This window comes from Nestor notabilis, unplaced genomic scaffold (assembly GCF_000696875.1).
Source record: "Nestor notabilis isolate BGI_N333 unplaced genomic scaffold, ASM69687v1 scaffold3244, whole genome shotgun sequence".
Lineage (NCBI taxonomy): Eukaryota > Metazoa > Chordata > Aves > Psittaciformes > Psittacidae > Nestor > Nestor notabilis.
The window spans coordinates 1-16,973 of record NW_009924989.1 but is presented as its reverse complement, the minus strand read 5'-3'; the positions used below and the strand labels follow the sequence as shown (position 1 = coordinate 16,973).

Sequence of the window (16,973 nt, the reverse complement as noted above, 5' to 3'; positions counted from 1 at the left end):
AAGAGCGGTAAAAACAGTGTTACCTAGGCACAGCAGGAAGACTTTATTACACATGCAATTGTCTTTTAAATGCAGACATTGTAAACTACTGATCAAAACAGTAATCTTCAGTTAACCACACAGTTGTTTAGTTGCATGTTTAGTAGCAAAATAAAATGCAAAGGACTAACATGGATTCTGCTGGTAAGTTTTAACAAATTAATTGCCTGCAACTCAACAGAATATTAATTTTTTAAAGAAGATTGTTAAAAACATCATAAGAACCCTCTTTCTAAGACAGGATTAAGGGAATTTTTATAAACACCTAAGTTTTTTCTGTTTCAGAAGTGGGATAGGTGATTTGGATAAAAAAGTTAATTTACCAAATTAATCTAGTTTTGTTTCTTAAACTGAAAATCAAATAAAGAAACAAATGACACCATTCTTCTTCCATCTTTAGAATGGCCTTGCATTTCAGCACACAAGCAGCAAAACTCACAGTTTTCCACACGGGCATTCATACCAAGACCAAGGAGAATAATAAAGAACAATAAAAAGAAAAAGATTTTAACCTTCAGCTCTTCTATAAGCACAGAGACTTCTTCTATGTTTTTGAGCTGACTTTCATGCCAACATAGAAAAACATGTACAGTCATATTCACATATATCTTGCGTTACCTTTCTGTTATAGATGGGCAGATCTACATTCAACTCTTAGCCCTGCCTTCTGCCTTCAACAAACCTTCCGTATGACTCACGTTGTTCATGTGTACATACTTCCATCCCCTATTTATAAATCAGACCTGCCTTTTCCTACATCACAGAGTGAGAATGAATGCATAACTGTGCCACCAGTACCATCCAATTTACCTGTTATTCAGAGGAAGGTAGAAGAATATCTATATAAGGACACACACACAAAATCCCTTATTTTCCCGTTTTCCATCTTCCCCTTTTCCATTTCATCTTTATTGTTTGTGTCCCTCACCTCACTGGCTACATTCTAAACCTACTCATTCATGCTGTAGTCATACCTATCTTCCTTTCTCTGTATTCTTACAGTCATTTGTCCTGCTGACACACACAATTAAAGCAGGATATAATGTATGGGCGAGGGCATCAGGCACGTTACATAATTCATCAGAAGGTACTAGCTCTGTAGTTGTGCAGTTAAAATAAAGATGTACTTTATTTTTTATAGATATGGTGTATCTTTTGTTAAAAGATACAGTATAAAACTCAGAGATCCTATGTGCTAATGAGTTGCAGGGACATATTTCAAACTGACAATGTAAGTAAGTTGCGTAGGAAGTTAATGCTTGCTCTACAAAGCTCATATTAATAATACATACAAACTAAAAATAGGGACAAAATAAGAAATTGACATGGGTAGGGTTTTTTGCTGGGGAGAGAAGGAAGGGAGAGGGTACTTCTGAGAAACCAGTAGTATACTGCCTATTGGCAGTCTTCCACAACAGCCAGGTCTTTCAGATGCAAGTTCTGGTAAAGAAGTTACGTAACATCCAAAACAAAAAGCAGGAAGAATCATAGTTAAGATCTTAGGATTTTATGTTTTCATATGTTCTTTTACAGAAAAATGGCTTAGTTATCAGTGCTGCTCACTTTTTCAGGAACAATCTGCATTTTTTAAGCCATTTGGCAAAGCAAAGTGTTATAAAAAAAAATAATGTCCACCATCTATGTCTCACATGTTCATATTCTTTCAGCTTCTCAGCCTTCTGTCAGTCTCCTTATTGCACTTCACATGTAAGTGCTTTTTTTGGTAAGCTACACTAGACAGCCAAACTATCAGCTCCATGATTACTTAAAATATTACCGTTTGTCTGCAGATTGGGCAACGGATGGCACCAAGCCATGAGCCATACCTCCAGTAGGCAATAATGCAGGAACCTGAAGAAGGTAAGTTACAGACATTTAAACTTCTGAGTTGAAACATCCACTGCATGAAATAGCATGCTACACACCAAGGGAAAAACCTGAAGTGTATAAGCAGCTAGGTTAAACCTATCTTTGCTGGTATAATTTTGTATATAGCATTCACTTAAGATACCAGCAACCAAAATGTTTAAACTGAGTGCTGTTGGTGAGAAAAATCCTGAATAGGTTCAATTGCATTAGTAATTTTAAGGTATTATTTCCCGAAAAGACAGAAAACTTCTTAATCATTAACTGAAGAAGCAAATAAAAATTTTACCAGTTTAAAATTTAGAAGTCACAAAAATATCAAGAGATGTAAAATTTATCATAAAAAACTGGCTTTTATGTTGCAGGAGTTTTAACAGATGAAGGAATATATAAAAAACTGAATACTTCCAAATTCATAAATTCTTTTGCTTAAATGTCTAGGCATGGTATGCATTATATACTCCATAAAACTAGATGAGTGCGGTGAAAGAATCCTCCTGGGAACATGAAGAAAAGGCAACAAAATGCTACACAGGGCGTTCATATATAAATTTGAATAGCAGGGCCTCAAAGAAAGAGGCAAACACTTTAAGCACTGTGAACTTAGTCTTAATTCTTCAGGACTTCCAAGAAAAAAACCCCAACACTCAGAGATAACACCAAGCAGAATTTTTTACTCTTTCTAAACCATTTCTTTTAAATGGTGCATTTCCAAGTGTTTTTCAGCGTCTCCATTTTTTTAATAACTGGAAATAAATTACGTTCTCTGCCCTTGATATCTGTGAATTAACTGTGGGTTCAATCCTGTCCTGCACAGAAAAACATGCAGCACATTCTCAAGCTGACTGTTTATTCACAAATATATTTTCTCAACAATTTATGTAAAAATTATTTTTAATGCACTTTAGAAGATAAGCAGTTGAAATCAAACAAAACTGTATATTAAGGTGACTATACTAGTGCTAAAAGTTCGTATTTCTGTTCTGGTTTTATCTTTGCTGCTTGGTTGTTTTTTGTTTCATTTTTCTTGCTTACCACAGAAAAGATGTCCACAGTTTGTTTCTATAGGAAATGTAGCCTGCTGCAAACACACTGGACAAGACATATCTGTATAGAAGCGAAGTCTATCATCAGCAGAAGCATCCTGCTGGAACAGAACAGAAATGCAATGTTAGAGATACTATTTTTATACAAGTCTACAGAGTTAAAAAAAAAAAAATAAAAAAAAATCTAGTGTTCATTCACTAGAAGTCAAACAATCAAATGCAAAACTATGTGAAATGAAAGAGAAATCAAAAAACCAAACACACTTAAATGCAAAAACCAACACCCTAAGCAAGTTCTTCTTGTGACAAGCCCGTTATTTTCCCTTCATCTGTTCTGTAAGTATGTGCTTCAATACAGTTAAAGACTACAAAAAAAAACCCCCTCCGTTGTCCTTCACATTACATTAGGTTAGACATGCTGACACATCTCAACACAACTCAGATTGAGACTTTCACTTTGTTATCCTAAGTAGCTCTGTCCAGAGCCAGGTAACTGAACTGAATTGCTACCAGTTGCAATATTCAGTGTTCCCAAGCTCAAGGACAGACATCAGCTTGTGCATGTCAGTGTCATGAAACATATTTTTTCCCAGTTTTGCCATATTTATGTTCCACATAAACTCTAGGTAAAAATCTGTCATTATTTCAAGAAGTATTATGATGAAAGACTCTCCTCAATACTCTCCAAAAATATGGCTTGTCGCTCTCGGGCTGGGACTCAGCAAGTTCCAGTAACCTGGCCTAGACTCACCCATCCTCTCCTCTACATGTCAGAACTGGATGCAACCATGGAAGGGTTGAGGTTTGAAGGACCTTTAAAAACCATGTTGTCCAACTCCTCTGCAATGGGCTGGGACATGTGTCACTAGCTCAGGCTCTTCAAAGTCCCATCCAACCTGACTTTCAGTTTAAAACCATTGCACCTTCTCCTGTCAGTAAAGGCTTTGGTAAAAGTTTCCCTCTGCCAGTCTTTGATCACTGGCTCTTATTGCTGCGTCATTGTTCTGCTACACACAGGTTATCAGTGCAAACATCTAACCCCTGTCCCATGGCAGCAGGCTGTACTCCAGATTTCCTTTCCTTTACCACTAAGGTCCCAGGAACATTGAAGAAGCGCACAGCATAATCTAACATACTCCACCTTGTGGCAAAAACTTGTCTGCAAAAATAGCCTGCCAAATATTTAATTTTAATTACTTTTTCATTAAAAAAGCCTACGTTATTTCATTACTTGATAAAGTTCAAAGATGCATCTGTACAGTAAGTAAGCTTCCACAACTTTCAAGACCAGCTTCTTCCAGAACCTCAGAGAAGTCTACACTACCCGAAATGAGACAGTTAAATGACGCCAACATTTGGCACACCACCTGCTCTGTTTGAAGCTGCTGACGAAGAGCTCGCACTAGCTCTTGATTTTCTGGATGTATGTTCTGATGTTCATTTCTGTGAAAGGAAATGCAAGCAATAAGAAAAACTGAACACTGTGACCCAACATTGAAAAATAACTGATTGGGGGGGGGGGGGGAAGGAACTTGAACAAAGGGCAAAAATCATTTTTTCCTGCTATAAAGGATTGTAAAGGAAGTACACAAATAATTAAGGAAACAGGACATGTATTCTAGATCCTAAAGTTACTCTGAACATTTAAAGCTGTACAGCAGCAAGATTTTCCAGGGAGACTCCGTAATCAATCGTTAAATCATGTTTAAACTATATTTTCATTTGAAACAAAATCAAGCTATTAACATGCAAAAACTCAAGTTGCCTGAAAGTTCTGTATTTATCATGTAGAAATATTTTTCATTTTTGTCTCCACTGCTGGGTTTTGAATTGTTGGTCTACTCATAAATTTCTTAAGTTTTTCACTCATTGCCTAAGTTATAGTATTGAAAAATCTTAATTATTTCATCTGCTATATGAAAGATTAAGACATAACATTTACATAAGAAGGGGCAGGCAAACTCTTAGATTTAGAATGCTGAATTTATGTAACTATCAGCAGACTGGATATAAAAAGAAATCACTCCTTTTAAATCACTCTTTAAAAAGACTCTATGGGCTCTGCAACTCTACCATGAAGAAAACTTCAGGTTAGAGGTGCCAAGGGGAATCATAGGGAAGGGACTCAATGAAGAAAGAAGGCTGCATATATTACAAGTTTGAAATTCAAAAGCACAATGGGAACAGAATTAGAATTAAAAATTATGGTAACAACATTAAGAGGTGTTGAGTTATAATAAATATGAGTCAACAGCATCATATTCAAAACTGTGAATTTTTATGCTTTATTTATTCATATGGATTTCAAAGGTGATACATTCTCCTCAGCACTGTTGAGGTCTCAGCTGGATTCTGCTTCCCATTTTGGGCTAAATGCATAAAAACATGTAGAGAAGTTGGAGGAAGTTCAGAAGAGAATAAAAGCTACTGCCCACATTTTTTAAACATTACAGAAAGAGTGAAGAAGTGTCAGTTCATATAAAGACTGCGCATGGAAAGAAAAGGGGAGAGGATAAGGCTTTCATTCTATAAATATGAACAATTATTTCCCACAGTTATCTAAGGTTGGTTCAAAAACATTTCTAATCGCTAAGTGTACAAAATCAAAAAAAGGTTACCTCAGGGTATTGTGATCTATCTTTGACTGAAAGTTATATCAAAAACCAGGTTGCACTGCTTCCAGGGATGATCTAGAAAAGTTGATCCTCTGTCAGAGCTGAGGGCTGGACCGGATGAATTTTTAGGATCTTTTCTGGTTGCAGTTCTATTTACATAATTTCCTCAGTGGCTCTGGTAGTTTCTGCAGTATCTTCCTTCATTTGATGTGGGCAGTCATAATACTGCCTTACTGCTATCTTTATCTTTTTGTGTCCTTTATTCTTTCTTCAGAGGAACAGACAAACCCCATATTTCTCATGCTAATAATTATATGTTTATCTGTAAAAAGTAAATTTATTTAACACCAATGTGGGGTGTCTCCATGAGTCAGACTTTGTGGATGTTGTCTGTCATACATGTTATATGTATGAAAGTATTTTCCTGTTCAGATGCTACAATTGAGCATATTTTTCACCTTCAGTTTGCCAGTACTTTGACATATATTGAAATTCAATTAAAATCACACACAAATAGAAGGTGTGAATTATAAGCCAGTTTATTCTGATTCCTCCACAAACAACTTCTTGCAAATTTTCTGCTAAAGTGTTCATTTTATACTACGTTGAATATATGAGAAAATCTGTAGAGCTGTAGAGGTACAGTATGTACAACATCTGTCACTTGTGCATAAGATGCTGAGGTAGTGAACACTGTGGAGTCTCCAGGAGGGGACAGACATAGGTGAAGACATATCAAATTCATAACTTCTGTCATTCAGTTAGTGTGAGAAAATAAATTAAATAAATTTAAAATAGTACGGTTCTATGTAATTAAAGGCATTATCAATGCCAGAAAGAAATAAAGTTAGATATGGAGTCTTTTAGTTTCCCCATTTTTGAGTGGTAGCACTTAAGGGGTTAAAAAGAACTTATCTTTCCATGAAGTGGAAAAATGTATTATGTATCACAAAGACCCCCATCAACCTATAATTACCAGGAGGAAGGCTGCCTACTCATTCAGTGTGCAGCCTCACACATGGAAAGTGAGGGACAGTACTTATAGGGACTGGTGTATTACTGTGCAGTGCTGGCCATTGTTAATTTCCAAGGATTAAGATCTCAATTCTGCTGAAAGTACCAATTTAATCTTATAAGCAAACCATTTGATGGGATAGAAAAATAAGAGAAAAAGTTTTAAACCTGCAGATTCATAAACATGAGTTAGGTAAGTAATCTGGGACAAGTAGGGAATCTCTGATACAAAACACTGGAGAGCCAAGCTCCCTTTAATTTGTTTGATAAACTAAATTTTCACAGTCTCATTGGTAATGTGACAACCTACCCACAAGTTTAGAAGATGATGGAAAAAGCTAGCTGCATTTTATCAAAATTTATAACTCAAAGATAAACAGGCTTTGCAAAAGTACCTTATAGTGACTGCACTAAACATCTGCAACTTGGTATATATGTTAATTACTCCTAATAAGTTTCCCCAGCAAAAGCACAGAGATCTTCAGCTCATGCCCTGATGTGATGCTTCATTGAGTTCTCCCCACTGGAAACAAGTACAGCAGCCATATCCCTTTACAATTCTTCCTGTATTTCACTTATGCCCCTAAAATCCACTGCAACCTACACTCATTGCTGCCTACTTTAAGTTTTCACTCAGTTCCCACAACCTTATTCATTACCCTAAGCCTTCTTTCATGTATTTTTACCCAGGACGTGTTCCTAACCCACTTAAGTATTTCAGATGTCACATACTGAAGTATGGGTGGCAAAGAGACTGGGGTAATGGACCCTGTGTAAGGAATACACAGACCACTGTATTGTCTAACATAGCTAGAGAATAAAAAGAAAATGAAAGTTACAAATGCTAAAAATATCAATATAAGGGGTAGAGGAATTGTAAGACAGCAGAGCAAAAAAGAAAAAAGGCACTCTTGAAGCCATCTGAATAACTGAAACAGCGTTGGAAAGAAAAGCAAGGTGAAGAGCATACACTTCTCTTAGATTCTCCTGGTCCTGAACAGCAGCACAGCCCTGCAGTCCAGCCAAGCATTCACACTCTGATTTCATTTGTAGCTTGCTTCCAAATGCCTCCTACTCGGCTAATACTTCTCATATGGACAGATCCTCCTTAGTAAATTCTATAATGTAAGTGCATTGTTAAAATTGAGTCCCCTTAGTTGTTAAAATTCTGTGTTCTTAAGCCTACAGACATCCATAAAAAAAAAAAAAAAAAAAAAAAGAAGAGCCAGTCTAAAGGTCAGACTTATTTTCCCAAAATACATAAGCTAAGGAATTTGTTAAGCTGAAAGAAAAAACTCTGAAATGAAAAACAAACTTTGATTACTTGATCATTACAGTTACTGAATTCTGACCTTAATATTTTGCTTTATGGAAAGCATATTATAGCCCACTGTTTTCCAGCATATTAATTTATAAATGAACCAGACAATTTAGTCATGTTTGGGGTTTTGCTGGCGTCTTTTCTATGGAAGAAGGCTGCAACTAGAACATATGTTGGCGGATTATATCCAATCTTAATTGTGCTGTTACTACTGACAAATCTGTCCTTTGTAATCAAACATGACAGACACACCAGCCATACAGACTGTAAATTCAGCCATCTTCAGTCTTAAGGAATGATGAACTTTATACAGTTTGATTATCTGAAGAGTTAAACTTCACTTTGAGAAATGCATCATTTCATTCTGACTGAATTAAATAACGAAATTCTGCCAAGCAATTAAACAGAGTAAGTGATCAATCATTTCCTTAATATCAAAAATCACAGCTGTTTTATATAACGATGCAAAAAATTGTTGAGAAAGTTAGAATTTTATAAATGCAGATATGTTGATTAATTCCTGTCAACATAATCTCACCTTAAAAGCGTATATACCAGAGCAGCAATGAAAGTGAAACTGAGCACAACTGCCACCAGTACCTGGTCACTTATTCCTTCTATAACTGAATCATTATCTAGCTTCAAACTCTGAACTTCTGCTTGGTGACTGGCCATCACAGCTCTAAAATGTAAAAAGAAATATATACGTGTATATATATATAAAAACATATATACGCTCACGTGCATTTTAAACATAGTTCCAAATAATATGCATACATATCTATTCATACAAGCAATAAATACCTAAAGCAAGAGAGTAGTCACTGCTGGGGGAAAAAATTGTAAAAGAACAGGGAACAGATGCATTTTTACCAAACACTGAGCTTGCTGCAGAGGGCTGCAAAACATTCATCTGGCCCAATATCACACAAGTCTTAAATGACTGTGCTGTGATCTAAAGACACTTTTTTTAAACCTTAGTCAGATTCTTTACCTGGGAATCTTTACCAGATAACTCCCCCAGGAATAGGTTATTGTTGAATAAGACATCTTCTAAGGACAGCTCATTTTAAAAAAGCATAATTACTCTGCATTATCGAGGATTTTAGCCATTATACAATACATGATTTCTGCTAAGCTGAGACAATGTAGAAACCTAATTTTCACCACTTCTGTGAAGAAAGAACCAAGGACATTTGGGGGTTAGCTGTTTTATAGAGTGTTAAGCATTCATTTGGATACAGAGGAATGACCAGATGCACTATTTTATGTGTCTTTTCTATGCATTACCATCCTCCAGCTGGAAACGTTAAAAACTTGACAGAAAAAGTCTTATCAGACTTCCTTAATTAGACTGGTTTGTTTACATTCATTTCACATATGCAACAATCAGAATGCTTTGCCAATGCTAAGATTTATTAATTTCCAGCATTAACCTACAGCTGGAGACAAGCAAAGTAAAACAGTTTACAACACTGCTAAATCACTCCTGTTGCAATCAGGAAGTGAAACGAACTACAGCTGTGAATATTATGAAACCAGAAGAGTGAAGCTAACCCTGGTAAATAACCAAAAAGTCATATTGAAACTGTGACCATACACAACTAAAGTACTTTTCATACAAAGCTGACATAAAATCTCAGCGTCAATTTATGAGGTCAGGTAAGACAGGTATCACTTGCTTTACATCCTAGTCCAGTGTGTGTGCATAAGCTTGCAAGCTTTCATCAGTGTTTCTCTCTGCTTCACAGCTCACATATAATTTTTTAATTTCAACATTGCTGTTTAGAAAACATCACCAGACACTGTCTGGCCTTGAATTAATTGCAAAACTTAAATGGAGTACAGGTAATCAGGATTTTAGTGGATACCTGTAATGGCTACCCTGGCAAGATTTCAATATGCTAGTCTACTGCTAACATAGAAGTGTCATCTTTTCGTCATCATTTCCCTATGATAGCTATTCTCACTTTCCAGATCTCTTCTTATATGAGCTGTGGAGTTTTTTCCAAACTTTCTCACATTTGTGGGAGCCACCCTCTAAAGCAGCAATTCAAGAGAAGCTGGTATATTCTAACATTATTGTAAAAAAGGATAAGTGGCATAAGTAAGTACTGTAAGAGCAGAGAAAACTCATGGAGAACAAATGGTAGATTCCATTAATTGTTGTTGTATTTTTGGGATTCCATGATGAAAATGAAATAATGAAGCATATGTGAAGCGAAACAAGCTAAGTTATTCTAATTGTCCCAGTTTGAACTGAGACTAGTACTTCTGTAACTATAGCCATAATGTTTGCTAATCACATCTTTCCACAAGCAACTGTGTCATAGTCTAACTACTGAAACATCAATTAATATTTGGAAAGAGTAAATTCTCTCAAAGGTGAAATACCAGTGACTCATCAAGAGCCCTGTTTAAAGTAGGTCAATATTGACACAGGTTTCATAGATACTCATGTGTATATATTCGTATATAATGAAAAAAAAGACCAGATCTTTGTGGAAAGGTCTTACATAGGAACTAGAGCTTACGCAAGAAGTTGTAGCATTTGTCTGGGTAGCTAGTTACACAATTACATTGCTATAGTTAAATCCATGAGGCTAAGGTGTTGTGGAGGTTTTCTGAGCAGCAGTTCCTTGATACTGAGGATCTGGACTGGTACGTGTGCTCAACATTCTCAACACATATACTTGATTCCTTTGCATATCCAATACCACAGATGCATCTCTTTTTTACAGTATGTCATTCTAGGACTCTCCATTTGCACAACTGTATCTCAGGCAGTGTGCTTGTATCTTCAACTTCTACATTTTCTCCCCTTAAGTACCATCATCAGCCCACTAATTTCTGCTGTGTCACAGTGTCATTTCTGGGTTCACCACTCAGAAAAAAACAAGAAGAAAATGGCAAGGAACTGGTATGTGATAATTCCTCCACTGTCCTGCATCAGCTGTTTTAGAAAAGACCAACATGCTAACTATATCCCATTCAGTACTATGCAGGGTTTTTTTTTGGTTTTGGTTGGTTGGTTTGTTTTGGGGTTTTGGGGTTGTTTTTTGTTCTCCCCCCTCCCTCCCCCCAAATACCCACTGTGGTAGAGACATATAGATGATTTAACTTCATGTTTGCAAGGCAAGTGTTATCTCTGTCTGTATTCACTGGCACCTGAAAGGCTACCTGTGTCACTGCTTATTTGGTGCACTCTGAAGCAAATACATGAATTGTCAGTATCGCACAAAGATAACTCAATTTCCTCGAACAGCCTTCAAGACATCCACTCTCTTCCCTCTCTGCAAGTTCCTTACAACAACACTCTTAATCCTTATCCACCTACCATCAATAGCACTCACTACATCTGCTCACGCATTCTTCTTGAAATAGCATACTATGGCGCCAAGCTTAGCAGCAGAATAAGAAATGCACAGATGCTCACCTTCCCTTCCTTCCCGCACATAACCCCAGTTACTTGTATCTACTTTGCACCCTGACTTAGCACATATGACTTTCTCAATAACCATCTTCACACACACTTAAGTGTCCAGAAGAAATTCATGCAGTCTTTCTGGCTATATAAAGTGCCACTCCTCAAACACTTTGACTTCTCTTAGGTATCAATACTGTCAAGGTGTGTAGAGGGAGGAGTGGAATTTCTGCCTCAGTCCCTCTCCCAGCTGCTTTTATTACTAAATTCTAGAGAAGACAGGCTACCAACACTTAAGGCTCACACGTTTTAACTTACTTGCTGCTTCTGGACAGCCAAGTACTAAGCATATTCCCTTCATTACCTCTACCACTTTTTCTGAATTGCACAGACCATTGCACAGGAGGACTGACATGAATGGTGCAGGCTAGGAACTACAAACAGAAGGGTTTCACTTCAAAAGATCAATACATACTTTTTCGGAATAGTCATTCAAACCTCAGTAGAGGCAGCTGCAATCTCCTCCTACTCTTGTCTCTGGGTTAGTATGTGAAAAAAGCAATAGCTACAAGAACACTGCTAAAATAACACTATTTGACGATTGTCTGGCTGAAGGAGGAAGTATTTTCTGATCTCAAGTCTGTTTTGAATATTTTAAAAGAAAATATCTAGAACTGCAAGCTTGCGCTTCATATTTCTTCAGGTGCAACCACAACAGCCCATGAACGCATCTGCAGTTGTGTTCAGATAACAGTTCTAAAATAGCTGCTAAGGAATCTTGTTTTCCACTGCATGTGGTTAGCAGGGTGCTCTTTCAGCTGGCACAATTAATAAGCAAGGCATAGTAGACTTAATACTTAAAGGATGTAATGAAGACCTTTCAGTCTTCAGAGACAACCAGTATTGAGAAGGACTAAGTGCATGTCAGAAAAGACTTCTAGAACCAGACTTTATCACAGACATCTCATCTTTCCTAAAATAATAACCAGTAATAATTTGATGTGGTTTGTATTAAATTCAACCTTTTTATGATGATGCATTACATTTGTCTGGTCATGCAAAAATAAGAGTATTTCATCAAACTTTTCACCATATAATCCTCTGCAGATCAGCATCCTATACCACAAGCTTTTCAGACATTAAATAATTTTAAAGGTTGGGTTTTTTCTTCTCTGTAGATTTATGCTACTTTTATTTCTTTATACAATTTCAACAAAGGTTATTTTTTTTAATGCTGCCTTTCTATTTTTTTATACAAGAAGTTAATTCTTGCCTACACTAGCTCTCAGAAAAGTACCAAATTAATAGAATGATTTAAAGGAAAAAAGGCAGTAAGTGAAAATATAAATGAAATTTAATAATCAAAATTAAATTTTAAAATCTTAAATTTTTAGAATTCGTTTTTGGTTATACTTAGCCATTTAAGAGGGATAGGTTTCTTAAATGAAAACATAACCCCATGCTGTGTTCCAATTAGGGGATGAAAACCAAACCACATGCAACAATACTCACATGAAAATTGGAATTTTTACAATCAACCTCTGCATGTTAAAAGTATCAGTTACAAAGTTTAAAAATCCAACAGAAATGTTGGGCCTTTCTCCTACATTAAAAGAAACAACCAACAAAAGATCTCCAAACTTCGTTTCTAGCTTCATTTCATCTCATCTTCAAACTACAGGTACTTTTTTGAAGTAAAACTATGCAACTGCAAAGTGAGGGGAAAAAGGACAAGTAGGTACTCCTCCATTCCACTTGGGCTAGCTAAGCTACAGCGGGACTTTGCAGCACAGTACTTACACTGGGATCAGACTTATCTGCATTAGGATTCTTGATAGCTACAGAACATAAACAACCTCAGACTGAATTGTCCACAGAATGCTTGGACCATTCCTCCCTCTATGGCTAACTATGAAGAGTGTATGCAAGATTATGCAAAAAAAGAACTGAGCAATAATGCATTTAGAATGTCTTTTATTCTTGGAAACTAGTATGGATGTATTATTTCTCCATTTCTTCAGCTTTGAAAAGTATTATGAAGGCTTCCAATGTTCAACATAAAGCACAGCTAGAATAATAACTCATGCTTTTGTGAAATAAAGAAATGAAAAACAATACAGTGTTTGCCATGATATCTTAAACACTTGTTGGCAGCTATCCAGAATCAGAACACCCCCTTAAGTCTTCTGAAAGATTTAAACTTTTCCAATTTTATCAGGGAAGTACCACATGCTAACACACTCTCAAAACCACAGAAATTTCAGGACCCATTACCAAAGGGATATACAAGCATTGAGAAAAAGAAGAGGCTCTCCTCACGCCTGAGCAGTAAACAGTGAGATAATACACATGCAATACTGCTGAGAGATACAAATTAATCACTAAGAGCAACATTTTATTGACTTTGACAGCACGGTACAATCTGTTCAACATCTGAAAGATACGTTGTATAACAATATGTCCTTGCAGGGATGGGCTGGGAGTGAATTGGATGAGAACAACTTTTGCAGTTTTGTGGAGTGGTTTGTTTTGCAGTGGGTGGTTTTGTTTTGTTTAACTTAATTTTTGTGTATTTTCTTCTTGATGCAGTAATGGCAACCACCCTCAGGGCTCAAAAAAAATATAAAATGAAGTCAGTGGTGGTGGACCAGGGGGCAAGTGAGAAGCTGTAATTCCTTTTGCCAGTTGTCTTTCATTAGCAGAAGCATTAACCCCTCCTTAAATATGCTGCTTAATTTGTAGACATCATGCCTTTTTCAGGTTAAGCTAATTCCTCTCCAACTAGTAAAATACTGTCAGTCACATTTTTTAAGATCAAAAAGGCTTTAACGCCTCAAAATTTTCTTCCATGGTAAAAGGAACAACAAAACAAGGTTTCAAGAAAAAAATTGTATCAACAGATTTCTAATAATATTGACCTGGTTTAGGTAACTTAAGAATTTAAGCGTACTAAAATGGAGCATATTTATTCTGTAACCCAGCCTTGGCATGGATATTAGCTTATACTGAAATAACTAAGGCATAGAAAATTTAGTGATTTTCTTTCATTTAAGAGAAAAATAGGCAAAAATTTCCAAAATAAAGACAAAGTCTGATATAGCAAGCAATAATTGAGACCTCTCTCATCAGAAGTTAACCAATTACTTCCTGTGTCAGGGTAGCAGCAGGCTGGGGCCACTGTGGTTGTGAATGGGACTTTGTGAATGGATTTGACCCAGCAAACTGGATCCTACAGTTATTTCAGCTCTCCCTCACGAGAAGCTCAAAGGTGTATCTAGACTGAACTAAGAGAGTTAGCAACAGCAGGCACTAAGCATGCATGATACTAGTAAATGTATAACTAGCCTCAATCCTAAATCAGCTATATCCTGAGCTGATACATTTTATCCAGGTGCTTCAGTGTACTAAAGGTGGATTTTGAAAAAGTGGTGTAGACATATGTCACACAATAAAACAGAAACAAGGAAAATTACAGATAGTGTACTCAGAAAAAGTGGTTTGGAGGAAACAAGGTTTATTAGTTTTTTCATTTTTGTGTCTTATTTGAATAAAGCATGCACAATAATTTCTAGTATTATGTATCTCCATATGTTTTAAAAATCAGGAGATCACCCAAAGGGGACATTTACTAAGGGAATTTAAAAAAAAAAATTAAAAAATCAAGCATAGCAACATACAAATTGACAAGCTATATTCTGTGAGAAGGTTGTTAAAGATGACTTGGGATAATCTTACCAGAATTTAATGTAATCTGTTAATACAGCATTATTATGAGTTAGCAACAAATTTGAAGTCATAAATCAGCTCAGCTGGTACAGCAAAATTATAGCCAAATTCAGCAGTACCATATTCAGTTATCTGTTCACCATAAGCCACCTTTGCTTTAAGGACTATATGGACTACACTTAATGTGTGTGCATGCTCTTTGTAAAAGACAAAAGAAAAAGCATAAAGGGTTTTGCCGAAACAGGAGAGAGGATGATTTCAGTAGGCAAATAATAATTTTGTTCAATACACTTTAAGAACTAATCAACTGAGGCACTTGCCTGGTAAGGTGGGACTCTGCAAGGTCTGAGGTCAGCAGTCTCTGGGGCACATTTTTTCCTAAAGGGGGGGGGAAGGGGGGGGGGAAAGAGGTATATAGTCTACTTTTGCTGGTGGAATCATGCTTTTAAGTTAACAATACTACAGATGCAAATTCCAGATGCCATTTGGTAAGGGAAAATAATGCTGAGTTAATACACCATGCTACTGGGAAAACATTTTTCTCCTGAGGCTGAAACTATGTTGATCGCTTGAAGCAAAACACATATTCAGCGGTCTGTATAGCATTACTATTTGGAATGTCTGTCTGGGTGATGCATGACCTGTGTAAAATAATCCCCAGGGAAGTCTTCCACTGCTTTATAAGGCCAAAACATACTGAAAAGCATAGAGTTCTAATAAAAAACAGAGAGTAGAACTGAATTCATATGCAGATAAGAGTGTGAGAGAGAATTGGCCTTCAGTTTGGGTATTTGACTTTTCTGATCAGACAGGAAGAGAAAGGAAATACTGTCACTTAATTATAATAATGTTTACTGAAATACAGTATTACCTCAGCAAAGAATGAGGAAGCTTTAAATGTCTTAAGCACCCAAGAATTCTGTGTTGTAGAAAGTAATGCTTGTGAATACAACCTCACATCTTAACTAGGCAGCAAGAGGGAAAGCATTACTGTGTTCATATCAACAAAATACAGAATGTAAGCCACAGGTATGACAACAGGCAAGTGGGAAATGGGTACATAAAACAAGATGCAGCAGAAAACCTTAAACACTGAAACACATCTTTGGAAGCATTGTTTGTCAAAGTACTAAGCATATAGCTTAGAGTACGCATTAAAACTTGGAAGCGAAAGTTCAATTGTACGGCTTATACAGCTTTTTAAACCTTTTTAACTCATTCCCAAAAGTGAAAGCTACCCTTACACAGAGAGACCGAATCCATAACTTAAAAATTAAACGAGCAGGTTATACAATGAGATCAGTGAGGAGGTACTTTACTGGGGAAACCTGAGAATTTTCATAGCTTTTACAATACACTTTTAATTTGAAACCAACTGACATAAAGGAACACTCAGATTTTATCAATGTTATCAGCTTATAAATGGGAGAATTGTCACAAAACAGGAACAAACTGATAGTTACTAGATCTGCAACCCTTCCTTTCTTGGTTGTTTATCCAACCCTCAACCCTTATCAGGGCACTGGGTTTGCCATGTCACACATCATGCCAGCTGCTAACTGATAGGGAACTGTACAGCTTATCATGACATCCGACATTTTCATTGCAAACTTCAGACGGGCCAAAATTCAACTGACTACTGAAAAGTTGTTTCTTGAACTCTTCAGGCAAACCCTTTGCAGCATAATGGAGAACTGCTCTGGCTGGGGCAGTAAGGAGGCAGAGCTGCTACAGCCACGAAACATACTCTTTACCTTCAAGATTAAAAATTAATTGAATTACCTGCTGCTATTGTTAAATAAGTTTATTTTTAGAATAACTGATCTTTACCACAGCAGTTTTCATGAGAGGAAGTTAATGTCATTTCTACTCCCAAAAGAGAGGAAAACCTCAGAGAGACTACTTGTTCCACAGGCCGAGCC

At 36.5% G+C, this 16,973-nt stretch overlaps 1 protein-coding gene across 2 annotated transcripts in view; it reads right to left on the bottom strand.

The window, feature by feature from the left end:
- The window catches only part of RNF170 (ring finger protein 170), a 17,599-nt gene extending 2,174 nt beyond the window's left edge, over positions 1-15,425 (bottom strand). Inside the window, exons 1-6 of one of the 2 annotated variants that reach the window (XM_010012825.1) lie at positions 15,372-15,425; positions 8,440-8,583; positions 4,319-4,394; positions 2,941-3,049; positions 1,817-1,890; positions 1-23 (exon numbers count right to left, since the gene is read on the bottom strand). The exon at positions 1-23 is cut by the window's left edge and continues 118 nt beyond it. In XM_010012825.1, coding sequence (XP_010011127.1) covers positions 1-23; positions 1,817-1,890; positions 2,941-3,049; positions 4,319-4,394; positions 8,440-8,576 — 419 coding nt within the window. In that variant the 5' untranslated portion in view covers positions 8,577-8,583; positions 15,372-15,425. Of the gene's footprint in view, positions 24-1,816; positions 1,891-2,940; positions 3,053-4,318; positions 4,395-8,439; positions 8,584-15,371 lie in introns of those variants that run through there. The other variant, XM_010012824.1, reaches the window with a different exon arrangement.
- Positions 15,426-16,973: the final 1,548 nt, after the last annotated feature.